At 17.8% G+C, this 16,614-nt stretch overlaps 6 protein-coding genes across 6 annotated transcripts in view; 3 read left to right on the top strand and 3 right to left on the bottom strand.

Annotated features, from left to right (window-relative positions):
• Positions 1-8: 8 nt before the first annotated feature.
• Positions 9-1,766, top strand: PADL01_1470500 (RAP protein, putative; the record flags this gene model as incomplete). The annotated part of the gene is made up of 2 exons (XM_028685015.1): positions 9-1,434; positions 1,561-1,766. 2 exons carry the CDS (start codon positions 9-11, stop codon positions 1,764-1,766), a joined length of 1,632 nt encoding a protein of 543 aa, XP_028541035.1.
• Positions 1,767-2,471: 705 nt separating this feature from the next.
• Positions 2,472-5,586, bottom strand: PADL01_1470400 (phosphodiesterase delta, putative; the record flags this gene model as incomplete). Its single annotated transcript, XM_028685013.1, has 6 exons — positions 2,472-2,959; positions 3,090-4,504; positions 4,608-4,765; positions 4,859-5,013; positions 5,117-5,262; positions 5,501-5,586. 6 exons carry the CDS (start codon positions 5,584-5,586, stop codon positions 2,472-2,474), a joined length of 2,448 nt encoding a protein of 815 aa, XP_028541034.1.
• Positions 5,587-7,086: 1,500 nt separating this feature from the next.
• Positions 7,087-7,889, top strand: PADL01_1470300 (mitochondrial pyruvate carrier protein 2, putative; the record flags this gene model as incomplete). The annotated part of the gene is made up of 4 exons (XM_028685012.1): positions 7,087-7,186; positions 7,346-7,468; positions 7,572-7,646; positions 7,798-7,889. 4 exons carry the CDS (start codon positions 7,087-7,089, stop codon positions 7,887-7,889), a joined length of 390 nt encoding a protein of 129 aa, XP_028541033.1.
• A 259-nt stretch (positions 7,890-8,148) lies between these two features.
• Positions 8,149-8,580, bottom strand: PADL01_1470200 (conserved Plasmodium protein, unknown function; the record flags this gene model as incomplete). Its single annotated transcript, XM_028685011.1, has 1 exon — positions 8,149-8,580. One exon carries the CDS (start codon positions 8,578-8,580, stop codon positions 8,149-8,151), a length of 432 nt encoding a protein of 143 aa, XP_028541032.1.
• Positions 8,581-9,325: 745 nt separating this feature from the next.
• On the top strand, positions 9,326-10,398 carry PADL01_1470100 (conserved Plasmodium protein, unknown function; the record flags this gene model as incomplete). Its single annotated transcript, XM_028685010.1, has 3 exons — positions 9,326-9,371; positions 9,608-10,003; positions 10,295-10,398. 3 exons carry the CDS (start codon positions 9,326-9,328, stop codon positions 10,396-10,398), a joined length of 546 nt encoding a protein of 181 aa, XP_028541031.1.
• The window catches only part of PADL01_1470000 (conserved Plasmodium protein, unknown function), a gene marked incomplete at both ends in the record, with an annotated part of 7,732 nt that continues 1,512 nt past the window's right edge, over positions 10,395-16,614 (bottom strand). Inside the window, 2 exons of the mRNA XM_028685009.1 lie at positions 10,395-10,617; positions 10,712-16,614. The exon at positions 10,712-16,614 is cut by the window's right edge and continues 1,512 nt beyond it. Coding sequence (XP_028541030.1) covers positions 10,395-10,617; positions 10,712-16,614 — 6,126 coding nt within the window. The remainder of the gene's footprint in view (positions 10,618-10,711) is intronic.

Genomic DNA, 16,614 nt, shown 5'->3' with positions numbered 1-16,614 from the left:
TTTAAATAATGTTATTGAAGAGGGGAAGGACTTTTTTTTATTCTCAAATAAAAAGCCGTCGCTTTTTTTGTGATGGAAAAAACAACTACATTAATAATAGCTATTCGAATTACATACATGTAAATAAAAATATTAAAAATAATAATAATTACGAAGATGATAATGAGTTGAATAAGAAAAATATGAAGAGTGGAGACATTCCAAAAAATGATGGTAAATTAAAAACTAGTCAACATAGTAATTATAATTCAAATAATTATAGAAATAACAATTATGTGCACAGTTATGACAATAAACATAATAATAATGATACATTTTATGTGAATCATAATATGAATCAGATGGAAAATAATATGACACAAACAGAAATAAATGATGAATTATTTTATGAACAGTATTATAATAAGGATAATACAAATGGTAATGATGACAGTCATACATTAGATTATCTAAAGGGAGGGAATAATAATTACAATAATTACAATAATAATAATAATAATAATAATAATGACAATATTGATAATATACACAGTATATACAATGACACTACATCAAATAACAAAATGGAGGATTTAAATGAGAGAAAAGAAAATATGCAACATACCAAAAATATAGATGAAAAATGTAATAAGAATGATAATTGTGATTATAATTATATGAATTATAATCATAATAAAGAATATAATATACATTCCAACATGTCATCTTATAATCATCAAAATAGAAGAACAAAGGAGGAATATATAAAGGATAAAAATATATATAACAATCATTCTGATAATAAAAATAAAGATAATCATTCACAAGAGTATTCATATGATGATAATATAAACAATGACATGCAATTAAATGATAAGGATAATTTTATAAATAATAAATCACACGAACATATATATGACAATGAAAAAAAAAATATAAAGGAAAAAGAAAATGTAAACGAAATTAATGATGATATTGTAATGAACGAGGAATTAAATAAAAAAAATTGTGAAAAGAATAATATGGAAAATGACATGAATGATAATGATAAAATAAATCAAGATGATAAGAATAGATTTAGTGATAAAATAAATCAAGATGATAAAAATACATGTAGTGATAAAAATTCATCCTCTGAATGGATAGAAAATGAAGAAGATATTCCTAACGTTTTTGAAGTAGATGAAAATTTAACAGAAGAAGAAAAACAAGAGAAACTAAAACTTATAAAATTAATAACTGAAAAATTAGCTAGTCCATTAAAAACAGCTAGCGATAATAAAAATCAAAACGAAAGTACAGAAAATGAACAGGAAAATAAAAATGAGGAAAATTCACTTTTTGCAGATGATAGACCTATAGCTATAGAAGTTGATGGACCTTCTCATTTTTATGCAAACAGTAATCGATACACTACATATACAAAATTAAAGCACAGAATATTAACAAAACTAGGTATAATCAAAAAAAAGGAAATATAATTATATATATATATATATATATAATAAAAAATATATATTCCTAATTATTTATTATATATATATATATATATATGCATATTTTTATATTTATTTTTTTCAGGCTATAATGTTATCCATATAAGCTATATCGACTGGAGAAAACTCAGGAACAAAAGTGAAAGGGAAGAATTTATTTTAAAAAAGCTAAAAGAAAAAAATGACGAGTTTTTAGATGATGAAGATAGAACATACTACAATGAAAGAATGAACATGATTAAGGATGATTATGTTAAATATATGAATGATAAAAAAGCAAACACTAATTAAATCAAAATTGTTATATAATATTTTATGTGTTATAAAATTTGACACAATATATAGACATGTATATATATATATATATATATATATATATATATATTTTTTTAAATACGAATAATATTTATTATTTTCAAAAACAACAATATGTTAAAATTATGCGTATTAAAAAGTTATTTATAATAAAATATATATATATATATATATATATATATATAAATATATTTATTTATATAAATTTTTTTTTTTTTTTTCTTATTTTACAAACTTTAACAGTTACATATATATATATATATATATATATAGAACAAATATATTATTCGATTAAATACACTTTGATATCTTGTCGAAAGAATATTAGATAATAAAAAAAAAAAAAAAAAAAAAAAAGAAACATATAAATATATAAATATATATATGTTTAAACTCGTTCATATATCAGTAAAGTATCATTTTTATAAACAACAGAAAAATGAAATGATATATATGTTCAGACATATATTCATTTTGAAAATGAAAATATAATCGATATGTTAATAAAACATATTTTGTTAAATAATACTTTTGATAACATATTATGTATAAAAGAAATATTTCCCCTTGTTTTGATTTCCTCTTTATTGTTTTTATGTTTTATGTTTTATGTTTTATATTTTTTATTTTTTATTTTTTTGTCTTGTTTAAAATTTCTATTGCGATTTAAAAAAAATTGTATCATGATTCTTCCTGTTTTATTTCTTCTTTAAAATTTTCTGTTAGTGATATAACGTCTTCCTCAGCTATATCCAACAATCGTATTCCCCTTAATAACTTTTGTTTCTCTAAATTTTTATAATAATCTGTTCCAGTCATTTTTTCTGTGTTATAAAATAAATTAATATTTTTTTCAATAAGTCTCCAAGTTTTTAAATTAATATTAAGGTTGTGTAAAACTTTTTGTGTAATTTCTTTTTTTGCTTTTTCCATTGATTGAAGTTCTTTAATTAATGGCATTACAATAATTTCAAAAAAATACACTTGAGTACTAGGAATACTTTTGACAAAATCATGATGATGAATAAAATTTAATTTAATATAACTATAATCATATGTATTTATGTTGTTTATATTATTTATATAATTTATGTATATATTTTCATAATTAAAAATCATTCCTTCATCTATGTTTTCCTCTTTTCCAAATTGGGGGAAATTTAAGGGGTCTTTCAAAAAAAAAAAAAAAAAAAAAAAAAAAAAAAAAAAAAAATATAAATATATATATATGTATATATATAAATATATGTATATATATATATATATATATTTTTGTAATATTTTATTTATTTTTGTTACCTCTATTTTTGTTTTTGTGTAACTCCTCAACCTTCTTCTGAGAAAAGAATTCCTCACTTACCAACATAGTCCATTTTGCATGATCTTTCCATTTCAAACATGTATGTCCAATATCAGCTAGCTTAATATTTATAGTTCCTAAATTAATTGCATCCCTATCACTTATATCAAAATTTTGACTTTTTTTTCTTTTTTTAAATATGTCTACATATTCAAAATGTAATTTCATATCAGTTGATATTATTAGCTCAATAATAAACTTCCTCATATTCGTATATTTATTTTTTTCAACTAATTTCGTATCTTCATTATTTATTAAAAAATCGAAACCTATAAGTTGTAATATAGAAAATGTTATACTACAATGATAATTTTCTAATATACTCATATCATTATATCGTATTGATAATATATGATTTGTTTCAGATAAATATGAATTTGTTTTTCCAGGATGTCCTACATCATGTGCTATAGATGCTATTAAATAACATATCATATATGTATTATTTAAATAACTATCATAATCTGTTATATGAGCTAAACATTTTGATAAGTGACATACAGTAGCACCATGATTAGCATTATGATATGGATTAGGAAAATACATACTATTTATTAATAATAAAAATAATTGTAATTTCTTTCTTTTATTCTCATTATTTTCTATATATGGACTTATCAAATGATAACCCACTTCTAATATAACTAAAGTTGATTTTCCATATTCAGAATCAATAAATGAATAATCCCAATTTTTTCCTATTTCATCAGAATTTATTTTTTTTATATTCTTCAATACTTCTACTTCATATGCTATAGTTAATATATCGGACTCATTTAAATTCTTTTTTAATTCTTCATAACATGAATTATAATTTTTATGTATATTCGAATTTATATTATCATCACAATTCATATTCTCATATCTATACCCATTAATATTAACACTAGTATTCTCATTTATATTTTCTTTCAGGTTACAACTTTTTAACAATTTTCTTAAAAAAGAAATCATCGAATAATAATCTTTATAACAACCATTAAGAGTAAAATCATGAAACAATATACATTTATTAGAAAATAAAAATTTATAATTTTCATCCTTCTCCTTTTTATATTTATTATTATCAACATCTACTGTCATAGAATCTTTATCCTTATCATAATGACCTCCCATGCATTCAGCATACCATTTTCTATAATTATCTAACATCATATCTTTTATAAAGAAAAATAATAATCTATTCCTCTCTTCCATCATATAACGCAATATGAAAACCATCAACAGCACTATGCTTAGCAAACACATGTGATAAATATCGCTACCATAATTTACTTTATTAAATTTGACGATATTAAAAAGTAGGATATTTAGGCAAACGAACAAGATCATAAAGAAAACAGACAGGAAAAAGCTAAACATTCAACAAAATAAAAATAAAAATAAATATATAAATATAAATATATAAATATAAATATATATATATATATATATATATATATATTATTATGAATTACCTTAATGCTGGTAAACAAAGAATAAAAACAGAGTCCACAAAAAAGTGCAGATACAAATTAAATCTGTTGTCATAATATTTCAAATGAGCAATATCATTTTTATTTTGTTCATTTCTTTTGGTAAAGAAATATAAAGATAGAAATTGAAAAATCTGATTCTACAAATAAGTGTTATATATATATATATATATATATGTTTGTGTGTGTGTGTGTTTATTTGTTTTTCTTTATTTTACTTATCACACACTTACTAAAAGTATATATCCAATGAATACCCATTTAGTATACACATTTTCAGATGTAAAGAAATACATTTTTATTAAGACAACAATATGCATTAAACAATTCAAAATGGAAAATATTACTACACATATTTCCATCGATGTCGTATCTTTTATATTCAAATCTAAAACGGGTACAAATAAATAAATAAATAAATAAAAATATAATTATATAAAATGTTGGTCATTTTGTTATTTTATTTTATTATATTTTATTTTATTTTTTACTGAAAGAAAATACAAAACATTCTATAAGAATAATAAATAGAGATACGGTCAGGTGAATACAAATATATTCTTTTATATTATGTATCCTTAATTTATTGTATTCTATTTCTTTATTTTTGTCATATAATCGAGGAAATATAAAATATCTGAAAGGAGATTAAAATAATATACAAGTATACAAAACATATAAAATATAAATAAATAAATATATACATATATACATATATATATATATATATATATATATATATATATATATATATATATGGTAACATAAATTTTTTGAAGAATACAGATTTATATATTTTATAGAATAAGAAAACAACACATAATAAAATATAAACATATATATATATATATATATATATATATATATATACATACTCCTTCTTTATAATATTCTTATATTTCTCTTCCTCCTTTTTTTTTTCCTTCTTCTGTTCCATATTAACATTATTATACTCATTCATGAAAAGGTTAAATAAATAAATATATATATATATATATATATATATATATAGAAACAGAAATGACTTTTTCTTTTTTGTCAAGTATAAATGATTTACAAAATAATAAAATAAGAACTATTAAGATGATAAAAAAGTATCCTTAAAAAAAAAAAAAAAAAAAAAAAAAAAAAAAAAAAAAATTTTATACGTTATTATTTCTTTTTATTTTTAAATAAAAATATTGTCTATTAATAAAAAATGTTTTAAATTATCAGTTTTTTTTTTAATGGACATATATATATAATATATATATATAATATTACACGCGTATGAGGAAAATTTATTAAAAGTGTATAACATAATTCATAGGGAGCAGTATCATAGAAAGAATAAAATAAAATATATATATATATGTATAAATTTATTATATATAATATCTTTATTTTAAAAAACAGTTACACTTTTTTTTTTTTTTTTTTTTTTTTTTGAAGCATACAAAAATTACTCTAAGTTTATATTTAAAAAATATATATATACCAATAAGACATATTTGCGTGGTTAATTTGTATTTTTTTTTTTTTTATTAAAATATTATACCTACCAGTTTAAATCTTATATATATATATATATATATATTAATCAAGTGTAGTGATGAAATAAAAATAAATTATATTTTATTTAAAAACTATGTTGTCTATATTTATATTTGACAAATTCTTTATTTTGTTAAAGATTGAATTATTTATATATATTCCGCATTAATTATATTATCTTTTTTTTTTATACAAATAAATATAATATATACAAAATAATTTATATAAGAAGAATAATATGTTTATTTTAATCCTTGTTAATTATTAAGAGGAACTAAATAATGAGAAAATACCATAAAAAAATATATATAAATAAATATAAATATATATTATTTTATTTTATTTTTTTTTTTTTCAATATAAAAAAGCTAGTTCTTTTTCTTTAATTATCAATATTATATTATATATATATTTATTTATACGTGATACAAAAAAATAATATTTTCCATTTTATAAATAACAAATTATATATATATATATATATGTATTTATGTTTATGTTTATATTTATCAAAGAACAAATATCATAATACATACACATTTATATATATTTAATGATGCTCATTAATCTTTTCATTCTAATTTTTATATTTTTAAATTTTTAAGGTAATAATTTTTTTTTCTTTCCTTTCTTTTTATATGTGTTATATAATATATATAATATAGAATATATTATAAAGTTATATTATTATATGTATTTATTTCATTCACTATGAATTACAGTAAAAAAAAAAAAAAAAAGGAATAAATATCACAAAAAAAATAAAAACATAAAATTTGTAAAAATATAACTAAATGGGATAAGAAAAAATTATAAATCATAAATAATATATATATATATATATATATATGTAAAATATATTACTTTTCTTATTTCTTTATATTTTTTCCATGTATTGATATATATATCATAAAAAAAAAAAAAAAAAATGGAAATAATAAGAAAAATATTTTATCCTAATATTATACCAAAACTAAAAAAAAAAATACAATGTTATAATATAAATGAGAGTTTAAAAAAAGTGCTTGGTAAAAATGGACACAAAAAAAAAAAAAAAAAAAAAAAAAGAAATCAAATAGATAATATTTACCATATGTATTTTTTTGATAATACATATTATACATATATATATATATATATATATATATATATATATATACATATATATATATTTTTTTTCTTTATAGTATCTGATACTGGTATCTTGACTATACATTTTTGGGCACCTACTTTTAAATGGTCTATATCGTTAGCTAATATTGCAGATATTAATAGAGATCCAAGTTATTTATCTTTACCACAACAAATTGGTAATATTATTATATATATATATATATATATATATATATATTAATATAAATATTATTACAATATATTATTTTATTATTCCTTTCATTTTTTTCAATTTAACAGCTATCTGTTTAACTGGATTGTTGTTCACACGATTTGCTTATATGATTAAGCCTAGGAACCTTAATTTGTTAACAAGTAAAAATTTTGAAAAAATAAAATCATGTACATTAATATATATATAGATAGATATTTATGTGTGATAATAATTGAGTATTCATATAGCCACAATGTTTTTAAGTTCCTATATCTTAATTATTCTTAATTTTTTTTCTTTCCCTTCTTTTAGTTAACTTCTTTATGAGTATGACATCTTTTTATCAAATATCCAGGATAGGACAATATAAATATAATATATATATGAAAGAAAAAGAAAGATAAAATTTCTTTCAATGATAAATATGAATATATATATATATATATATATATATATATATATTTTTAAAGAAATTATCAACATTGCATATATAAATATATATATATATATATATACATTATATGTATGCATAAATTTTTGAATTAACTACAATTTAATAATTTATAAAACTTCAAATATAATACACAAATAAAAAAAATAAAAAAAAAAATTATCATATATCACATATCTTATATCATATTTGATATTTGATATATATTATATTTATTCCTTATTGTCCATATCCTCAGATGATATATTCTCTTCTTTCATTTTTTCAAAATTTGTTTCTTCGTCTTCTTTTCCAATAAATTTTGAAATAAAATATTCATGTTCTTTTAATCTTTGCCTAAGTTTTCTCATACATTTTCTTATTTTTAATTTTTTTCGAAGTATTTTCTTTATATAAATTAATCTTAGACGTTTTTCTTTTCTTGATCGAGGAAAAACAAAGGAAGCTATTTTCTTATCAATTTTTACTCTTAGTCTTGTTTTTTTCTTCAACTGTTTTTTTTTATTTCCTTTGAATTTATTAAGTTCATACGAAATAAAATATCTCACATTATCTTCTATATTGTAATCTAAATTCATATCAGCATTATATTTCATAAGAGGCCTCCTCTTAAAGCAAATCGAACTGTTTTGCGTATTCTGCATTTTTTACATTAAATAAAATTATTAACATATAAATGGATATATATATATATATATATATATATATATATATATATATTATATTATCAAAACAATAAAATATATAAAATTATATATATAATATAAATGCTTAAATACTATAACAATAATCTTTCCTTGTTTTTATTCATCTTTTTTTTTTTTTTTTTTTTTTTTTTATCATATTTTTTATATAAAATATTTTTTTCTTCTTTTCGTACTAAATGGTAAAAAAATTAGATATATATATAAATATATTAATGTTTATAAAAAATTTTATTTTTTTCTTAGACTTGAAAAAAAAAAAAAAAAATAAATAAATAAATATATTATTTATATATATTTAATATTATAATAATTATATTATTATGATGTTGGTAATATATTTATTATATATATATATATATATATATATTATATACATAATATATACCACATATGTATTATTTTGTATTGCTCCAACAATAAATATATATTATATATTATATAATAAATATTTTACCTATGAAAAGAAATATTTTTAATTTTTAATTTTTAGTAAAAATGTTGAAATGATAATATGTAAGTAAAATATATTTATATATATAGTAGAACTCTTTTTATAATTTATCTATATTTCTTTTTCTTAAGATAAATATTTTTTTACCCTTTATATATTATCATATGGAAAAAGAAAAAAAAAAAAAAAAAGAAGCAATGCAAGAGTATACGAAATAATTTTTAAATCAATATGAGTAATAAATTAAAGCAGAACAACATCAAATCGGAAGAAAAAGGTATTATTAGCTATAATAAATTAAAAAAAAAAATATATATATGTATATATAATTAAAATATTATACAAACATTTATTATATATATTATCATGTCATATATACTTTACATTTGTCAACATATCCTATACTTATAATATATATATATATATATATATATATATACCATATTTACCATTTTAAAAGAATATTTATTCATAATTTATTTTTATATATACATTTTCATATAACCTTTACAGTTTTTGATTTTGATGTGAACAAGCTTACTAGCAAATTTGATATGAACAGTTATAATGAAGATTATGTTATTACAAATAATATTTTAAAGTACCATATGAAAAGTATAGACATATGTAATTATGAGAAAAATAGAATATACGATAAAAAAGAATTGGATGTATACAAAGAAAAAATAATTTCAAAATATAATGTCCATTATTATCCTTACGAATTATATTTTAATTCTTATAAAAATATTTATCAAGAAGAAAAAGTTCTTTTAAATGTACCAAAAGCAATGAATAAAACAATTCAAAAAGAAAATGACAACGAAAATGAAAAAGAAAATGAAAAAGAAAATGAAGACAAAGATGAAAATGAAGAAAAAGAAAAACATAAGGACGAAAATATATCAAGTAAGTATTGTATAGCTACAAATATAAAATTTAAAATAAACTATAAAAAAAAAAATTAAATATATATGTTTATTTTTAATACATTGCCTTCACATATATATATAAATTATTTATGATTAATTATGATACACTATGTTTATATATTATATATACATATTAATTGTGGTAAATTATATTACACTCACGTCATATGTTATATACACATATATATATATATATATATATTTTTTTATATATTAATTTATCTTATAAATTTTTTGTTTTTTTTTTAATTATTTTTATATTATTTAGATGCTTGTGATGAAGAAATAGCCATGGAAGATGACTATATTTTCGATTACAATAAAAGTGACGATGATTTAGAAAATGATGATCATGATGAAAACGTCATTTAATAAGGAATATTTAAAAGAGTCGATATTTCTTCTACTGCTAATTTTATATGACAATTCTCTTTCTTTAGCATAATTGAAAACTGAGTATTTATCAATATAGAAATAATACTTTCTAAATCTTCATAACTATTAAATAAATAATGTTTAAATTCGCTAGGAGATATGAAATTTATATTTGCATAAAAATATTCATTTGTAAATTCTCGAATCTTGGGATACCTAAAGAAGAAAAAAATATATTATTATTAACATATATATATATTTATATATATATATTTATATTTATATGTATTTTTTTTTTTTTTTTATTCACCTGTGTACTAATAATTGAAGAATCAAGAACATAGCCAATCGTTTTATATTATTGTGAATAGTTGGACACATAAAAATATTTATAATAACCTCAGATATTGTTTTAATAAGAGCAAATGAATTATATTTATCCAGTGATAAAAGAAAAAAATGTAGAAAAGTATATGCTGCAAAATTATTCATTGTAGATGATTTAATAAATGAATTAACACTCTTTAAAAATATTTCTAATTGTACTAAATTAAAATTATTTAAGAAATATAAAATTTTAATTAGACATATATTTACATATGGTAATAATTCAATTTTTTCATGTTGCTCTTTTTTTATTTTTTTATTTTCTTTCATTCTTTTTTTTTTTTGTAAACTTTTATTTATATTATCACAATCAACATTATTATAAAATAAAATTATATTTCCATCAAAATAAATGTTATAATTATTAAATATATTATATGAATAATTAAAGTGCCTACACTTCTTTTCTAATGATATTATTTCTTTCAAATTTATATCATGCATATTATAATTAAAAAGAGAAAAATAATTCTCCATATAATTTGAACAATTAGAAAAATTATCACACTTGTTAAAAACATTTTGCATATTTTGATCCATATGAATATTTTCATTTTCTTTATTATCTAATATGTTTTCATATTTATTTTTATATGGATATAATAATATTTTTTGGGACTTTTTATTTTTATTATTATTATATTGATAAATTATATTATCAACAATAGAATAATCATAATTTACATAATATTTTTTATAATATCGTATATACAAAAATAATATGTCATCTCTAATATATCCAAAGGTATATATATTCTTATATGTTTGTAAAAACTCTAAGAATAAAAATTCAATAGATTTTTCTTTTCCTTTCTTAATCAAATTGGTGTATTCATAATTACTATATTCACTATAAGAAGAATAATAACATAAACTATTAAAAAAACCATTAATTATATAATAATTATATTTATTCAAAAATAATAAGTAAAATATATGCTTATACAAATATGTCTCATTATATTCTAAACATTTAACTACACTAATATTTTTTTTTGCTTTATCTAAAAGAAAGTGAACATCTTTTATTAATCCTTCTTCTTCTATAGTAATCTGCTCCTCATTTTCACTCATATTCATTTCATCGATAAAATCGTTATTTATTTGTATGTTGTCAAAAATGGAATCAAAGCACAAATCATCATTTTTTTCATTTCCCGTGATTATATTAAATCCACAATTATTCTTACATGCACTATCTAAATTATCATTCATATTATTCACATTATTTGTTTTATTCATATTATCACAGCCTTCCATATTATCTATTTCAGTGTGACCTTTAATTAACCCTTTTCGCGTGGATATATATTTATTCTTATGAAATATAGAAGAGCTAGCATATTTTAATGCATAATTGTATAAATATATAAAATTATTTATTTTGTTAAATATCGTTTTTATCAAATTAAACTTATAATTTTTATTTAAAAATAAGGAAGTAATCTCTTCTTCATACATACAAAAACAAGGATTATTATGTATATTTTCTTTTTCAAATTCTATATTTTGGTCCTTATTTTCTTTTAAATATAATGGTTGATAATAATCACATGTATGAATAATTATATTTTCAAACACATTATAAATATTATCAGAATAAGTATTTAAATAATTATATATATTCATTTTGCTTTTCCTTATATTATCATCAATTTTTTTTTTAAGAAATAATTCATACGAAAAATCATGACAATATTTATTAAATACATTATGGAAAGAAAATGTAGCCATTCTTTTCACTTTAGTATTAAATATAGCATAGTTATATAAATAATTTAATAAAAATAAACACATTTTATGTGTTCTCATATTTTTCTCACATAATAATTTTAATAATAATTGAATAAGTATATTAATATATTTCTTTTTTATATTATATAAAATATATATAGAATAAGTTTCTTTCTCATTTTTTAATATATCATCTGTTCTTTTTTTGTCACTAACATGTTCTTCATCCTCATCTTCATAACTGTTATCAGATTCAAATTGTTCATAAAAATAATTTTTACTTAAAAACATATTTTTGTTTTTATCTGAAGATTTTTCATTTGTATAATTTAATTTTTGTTCACATGAACATGTATCCGCCTTGCATATACTTATATCATCATTATTTTGTTTAATGTTGTCTTTATATTTATTTATAACATTTCCTATATTTTTTATATTTTCTATATTTTTTACATTTTGAACATTTTTATTTCTTTTTTTAAAAAAATATAACGGATAAGATGTTAATAAAAATATGGTTAATCCCAAACATATTTCTCTTACAAAAATGTGGGAATCCCCTATATCATTTTCATATACATATTCTTGTAAATATAAAATTAATATTTTTGTTATTTTGTTTATATTTAATTTGTACTCAAGTATATCACTATGAATACCTCCATTTTTCTTTTTACTTTTTTCTAAAACATTATCCCAACTTATTTCTTTCTTTATAAAATTGATATCTTTTTTTATATAAAAACTCGTATTTCTTTTTCGTCTTTTTTTTTTATGATATGAAACGTTTAAAGGAATTGTTAGTTCATTATAATTAATATCCACCGAATCTTTTTCAACACAAAAATCTTTATCATCAATTTTATTGTTATTATTACTATTATTATTATTAATAATGTTATTATTTTTATATAATCTATCATTTTTTAAATTATCCTCCAATGCTTTTCCATTTGATGAATTATTACCTGAACCGTTCAGGTAACTAGCTTTTTTTTTTAAGCAATCTATTTTATTATTTTCAATTTCATAATAACAATTGTCCATGTCATTACTTTCATTTGTACTATTACTGAAATGGTCCATATCCTGAATATTTATGTTATTTATATTTTTTTTTTTATGAATTTTTGGATTTATGGATTTAATTAAGCCCTTAAAATTTATGGTACATTTAGTATAAACCTTCAAGAAATCGGATATATATATATTCCTTAAGTTATTGACAACATTAAAGAGTGCAAGTAAACAAAAGATTTTCATATTATAATCAATGGGATAAGTTTCAAAGTTAATTTTTTTAAAGAAATGAACATCCTTTTTTATATCATTGTAATCATTGGTATATTCCTCATTGACATTTTGTATATTTTCCTTTGTGTGTTTAATAAAATATTTATGTTTGGTTTTATAAAGGGTTGAATTTTTTTTTAGAATATAATAAAAAAGTTGTACAAGTTCAGAACATACATGTGGAATAATAGTATCATTGACAAAACATAAGAGTATAAAATATCCTTTTAAATGAAGAAAATTGTTTTTTTTTTTAATAATATTAAAGAATACTTGATATATAAATTCAATAGTATGTTGTTTACTTAATAAATATATAGGCAAATAATAAAAAATTTTGGAAGCTTCAAATTGAATAATTTCATTATAATGAAATAAATTATTATTTAATATATCTTTAAAAAATGTGCAAGTATTTTTTTTTACAAGAAAATAGTTACATTGACATATACTTTGAATTAATAAACATAAAGAATGTCTTAAGATTTCTCCTTTTTTATATTTATAAATTCTTTTTTTTTCACTATAGATAATAATATTTTTTATATCATTTTGTAAATTCTCATTAATTCGTTTCTTTAATTTTAATAATATTTTGGAAATACAAATTATAGATCCATGTTTTATTAAAACATTCTCTTCATAACTTTTTTTTATTAAAAATGGAAGAACAACATAAATAAAATAATCACAATCAACAACACATAAATTAGATAAGGATTCAGAAGACAATAATCGTACATTTACATTCTCATGGAATAATTTATTGGAATATAAATGATAAATAATTGGATATTTATATAAAAAAAAATTACACACCATTTTTGTTTTAATAATAATAGATTTTTTTAAATTTATTAATTCATTAAAATTACACGTTTGTAATAATTCAATATTCTTATTAAAAATATCTCTTTTTATTTTGTTCATATATTTATGATTTCTTTCATAAAAAATATTAAGATAATTGGTATTATCATCAATATGGATATTTTTATTATCATCAATATGGATATTTTTATTATCATCAATATGGATATTTTTATTATCATCAATATGGATATTTTTATTATCATCCATATTAATATTTTTATTATCATTCATATTAATATTTTTATTATAATCAATGTTAATATTTTTATTATCATCCATATTGATATTTTTATTATCATCCATATTAATATTTTTATTATCATTCATATTAATATTTTTATTATCATCAATGTTAATATTTTTATTATCAATAGTATATTTTATCAATGGAATATTTATTCTAGAATTATCTAAAAATCCATTTGACATATTTCTAACATTTTCGTAATAGGTACTTATATCTGAATGATTAAAAAATAAGTTAATAAAATCTAGCATACGATCAAAAAAATGTTCCTGATTATTTATACTATTTGTTATATATATATTATGTTCTAATAAATTATTTAAGTTTCCTTTTGCTTTATCTGTAAAATATGGAATAATATTTTTTTTTTCTTCATGATTATGTAGATTATTTTTTAACGGAATATTTGCAACTAAATTATTAATACAAATGTTATTATTATTATTATTATTATTATTAAGATATGTATGTCCCACTTCTGTTTTATTATTATTAATATATGTACGTTCAATTTGTGTGTTATTATTATCTAATATATTTTTATATTTTAATTCATAAAAGAAATTAAATTTTCCTATATATATCTGTAATAAGGACATAGCTGATTTTCTAATATTAATATTATCCTCAAATAATGAGAAAATAATCAATTTAATAAATATAAGATGAAATAAAAAGTAATTAATACTAGTCACATTATTATCAAAATTCATTTTTATATATTTATTATATTTAAATAAGCTATATAATAATACAAAGGCACTAGGATATATTTTAACATTATCTGAATATAAACTATATATTATTTTTTTTAATAGATAATTTAAAATATGTAGTGAAATAATATTTTTATTAAATAAAAAATGGAATAAAGTATAATTAATTGTACATAGTATATTATAATCATTATATTTTGTATAATCATCAAAATTATTAATAACAATATTAATATTATCTATATTTAAATATATCATAATATTACCAAAACTTTTTGATAAACACCATCTAATATAACTATTTTTATCATTAAAATAAAAAAAAAATATATTAAGTATTTCAATAATATGACTTTCACAAATGAATCTTTTCCCTCCAACAATTTTAATATGTTCTAATTGTTCTTCATAACTTGGTTTATAATATATATTATTATTACTATAACTATTAATATTAACATTAATATTAGTATTATTATTAATATTATTATTATTATTAATATTATTATTATTATTAATATTACTATTAATATTATTATTAATATTACTATTATTATTATTATTATTATTATTATTATTATTATTATTATTAATATTATTATTTTTTTTATCATGACCCATTACATCATCTTCACATTTATTCTTCTCAATATCAGTAGTATTATTATAATTAAAATGTACAATCATATTATCACTTGTATTTATATTATCTTTTTCTTTTTTTAAATTATCCTTAATTTTAAAATTTTTTTTTTCCAACATATCAAAATGTTTATTTTCATGAGCTCTCTTATATTCTATAAAAGCATCATTGATATTTAGATACATAGGTAACGTATGAAAAAGTGGATGATCTTTATACATATGTTCATAATCTAAACTATTAAAACAAATATTTGACTTGAATAAAGTACCTTTCTTATTAAGTTTATATATATTATTTTCATTTTTTGTTTCTTC

Source organism: Plasmodium sp. gorilla clade G2 (genome assembly GCF_900097015.1).
Source record: "Plasmodium sp. gorilla clade G2 genome assembly, chromosome: 14".
NCBI lineage: Eukaryota > Apicomplexa > Aconoidasida > Haemosporida > Plasmodiidae > Plasmodium > Plasmodium adleri (nom. inval.).
Note: the sequence above shows the minus strand (reverse complement) of the source record. Positions and strands in the feature narration are given on the sequence as shown.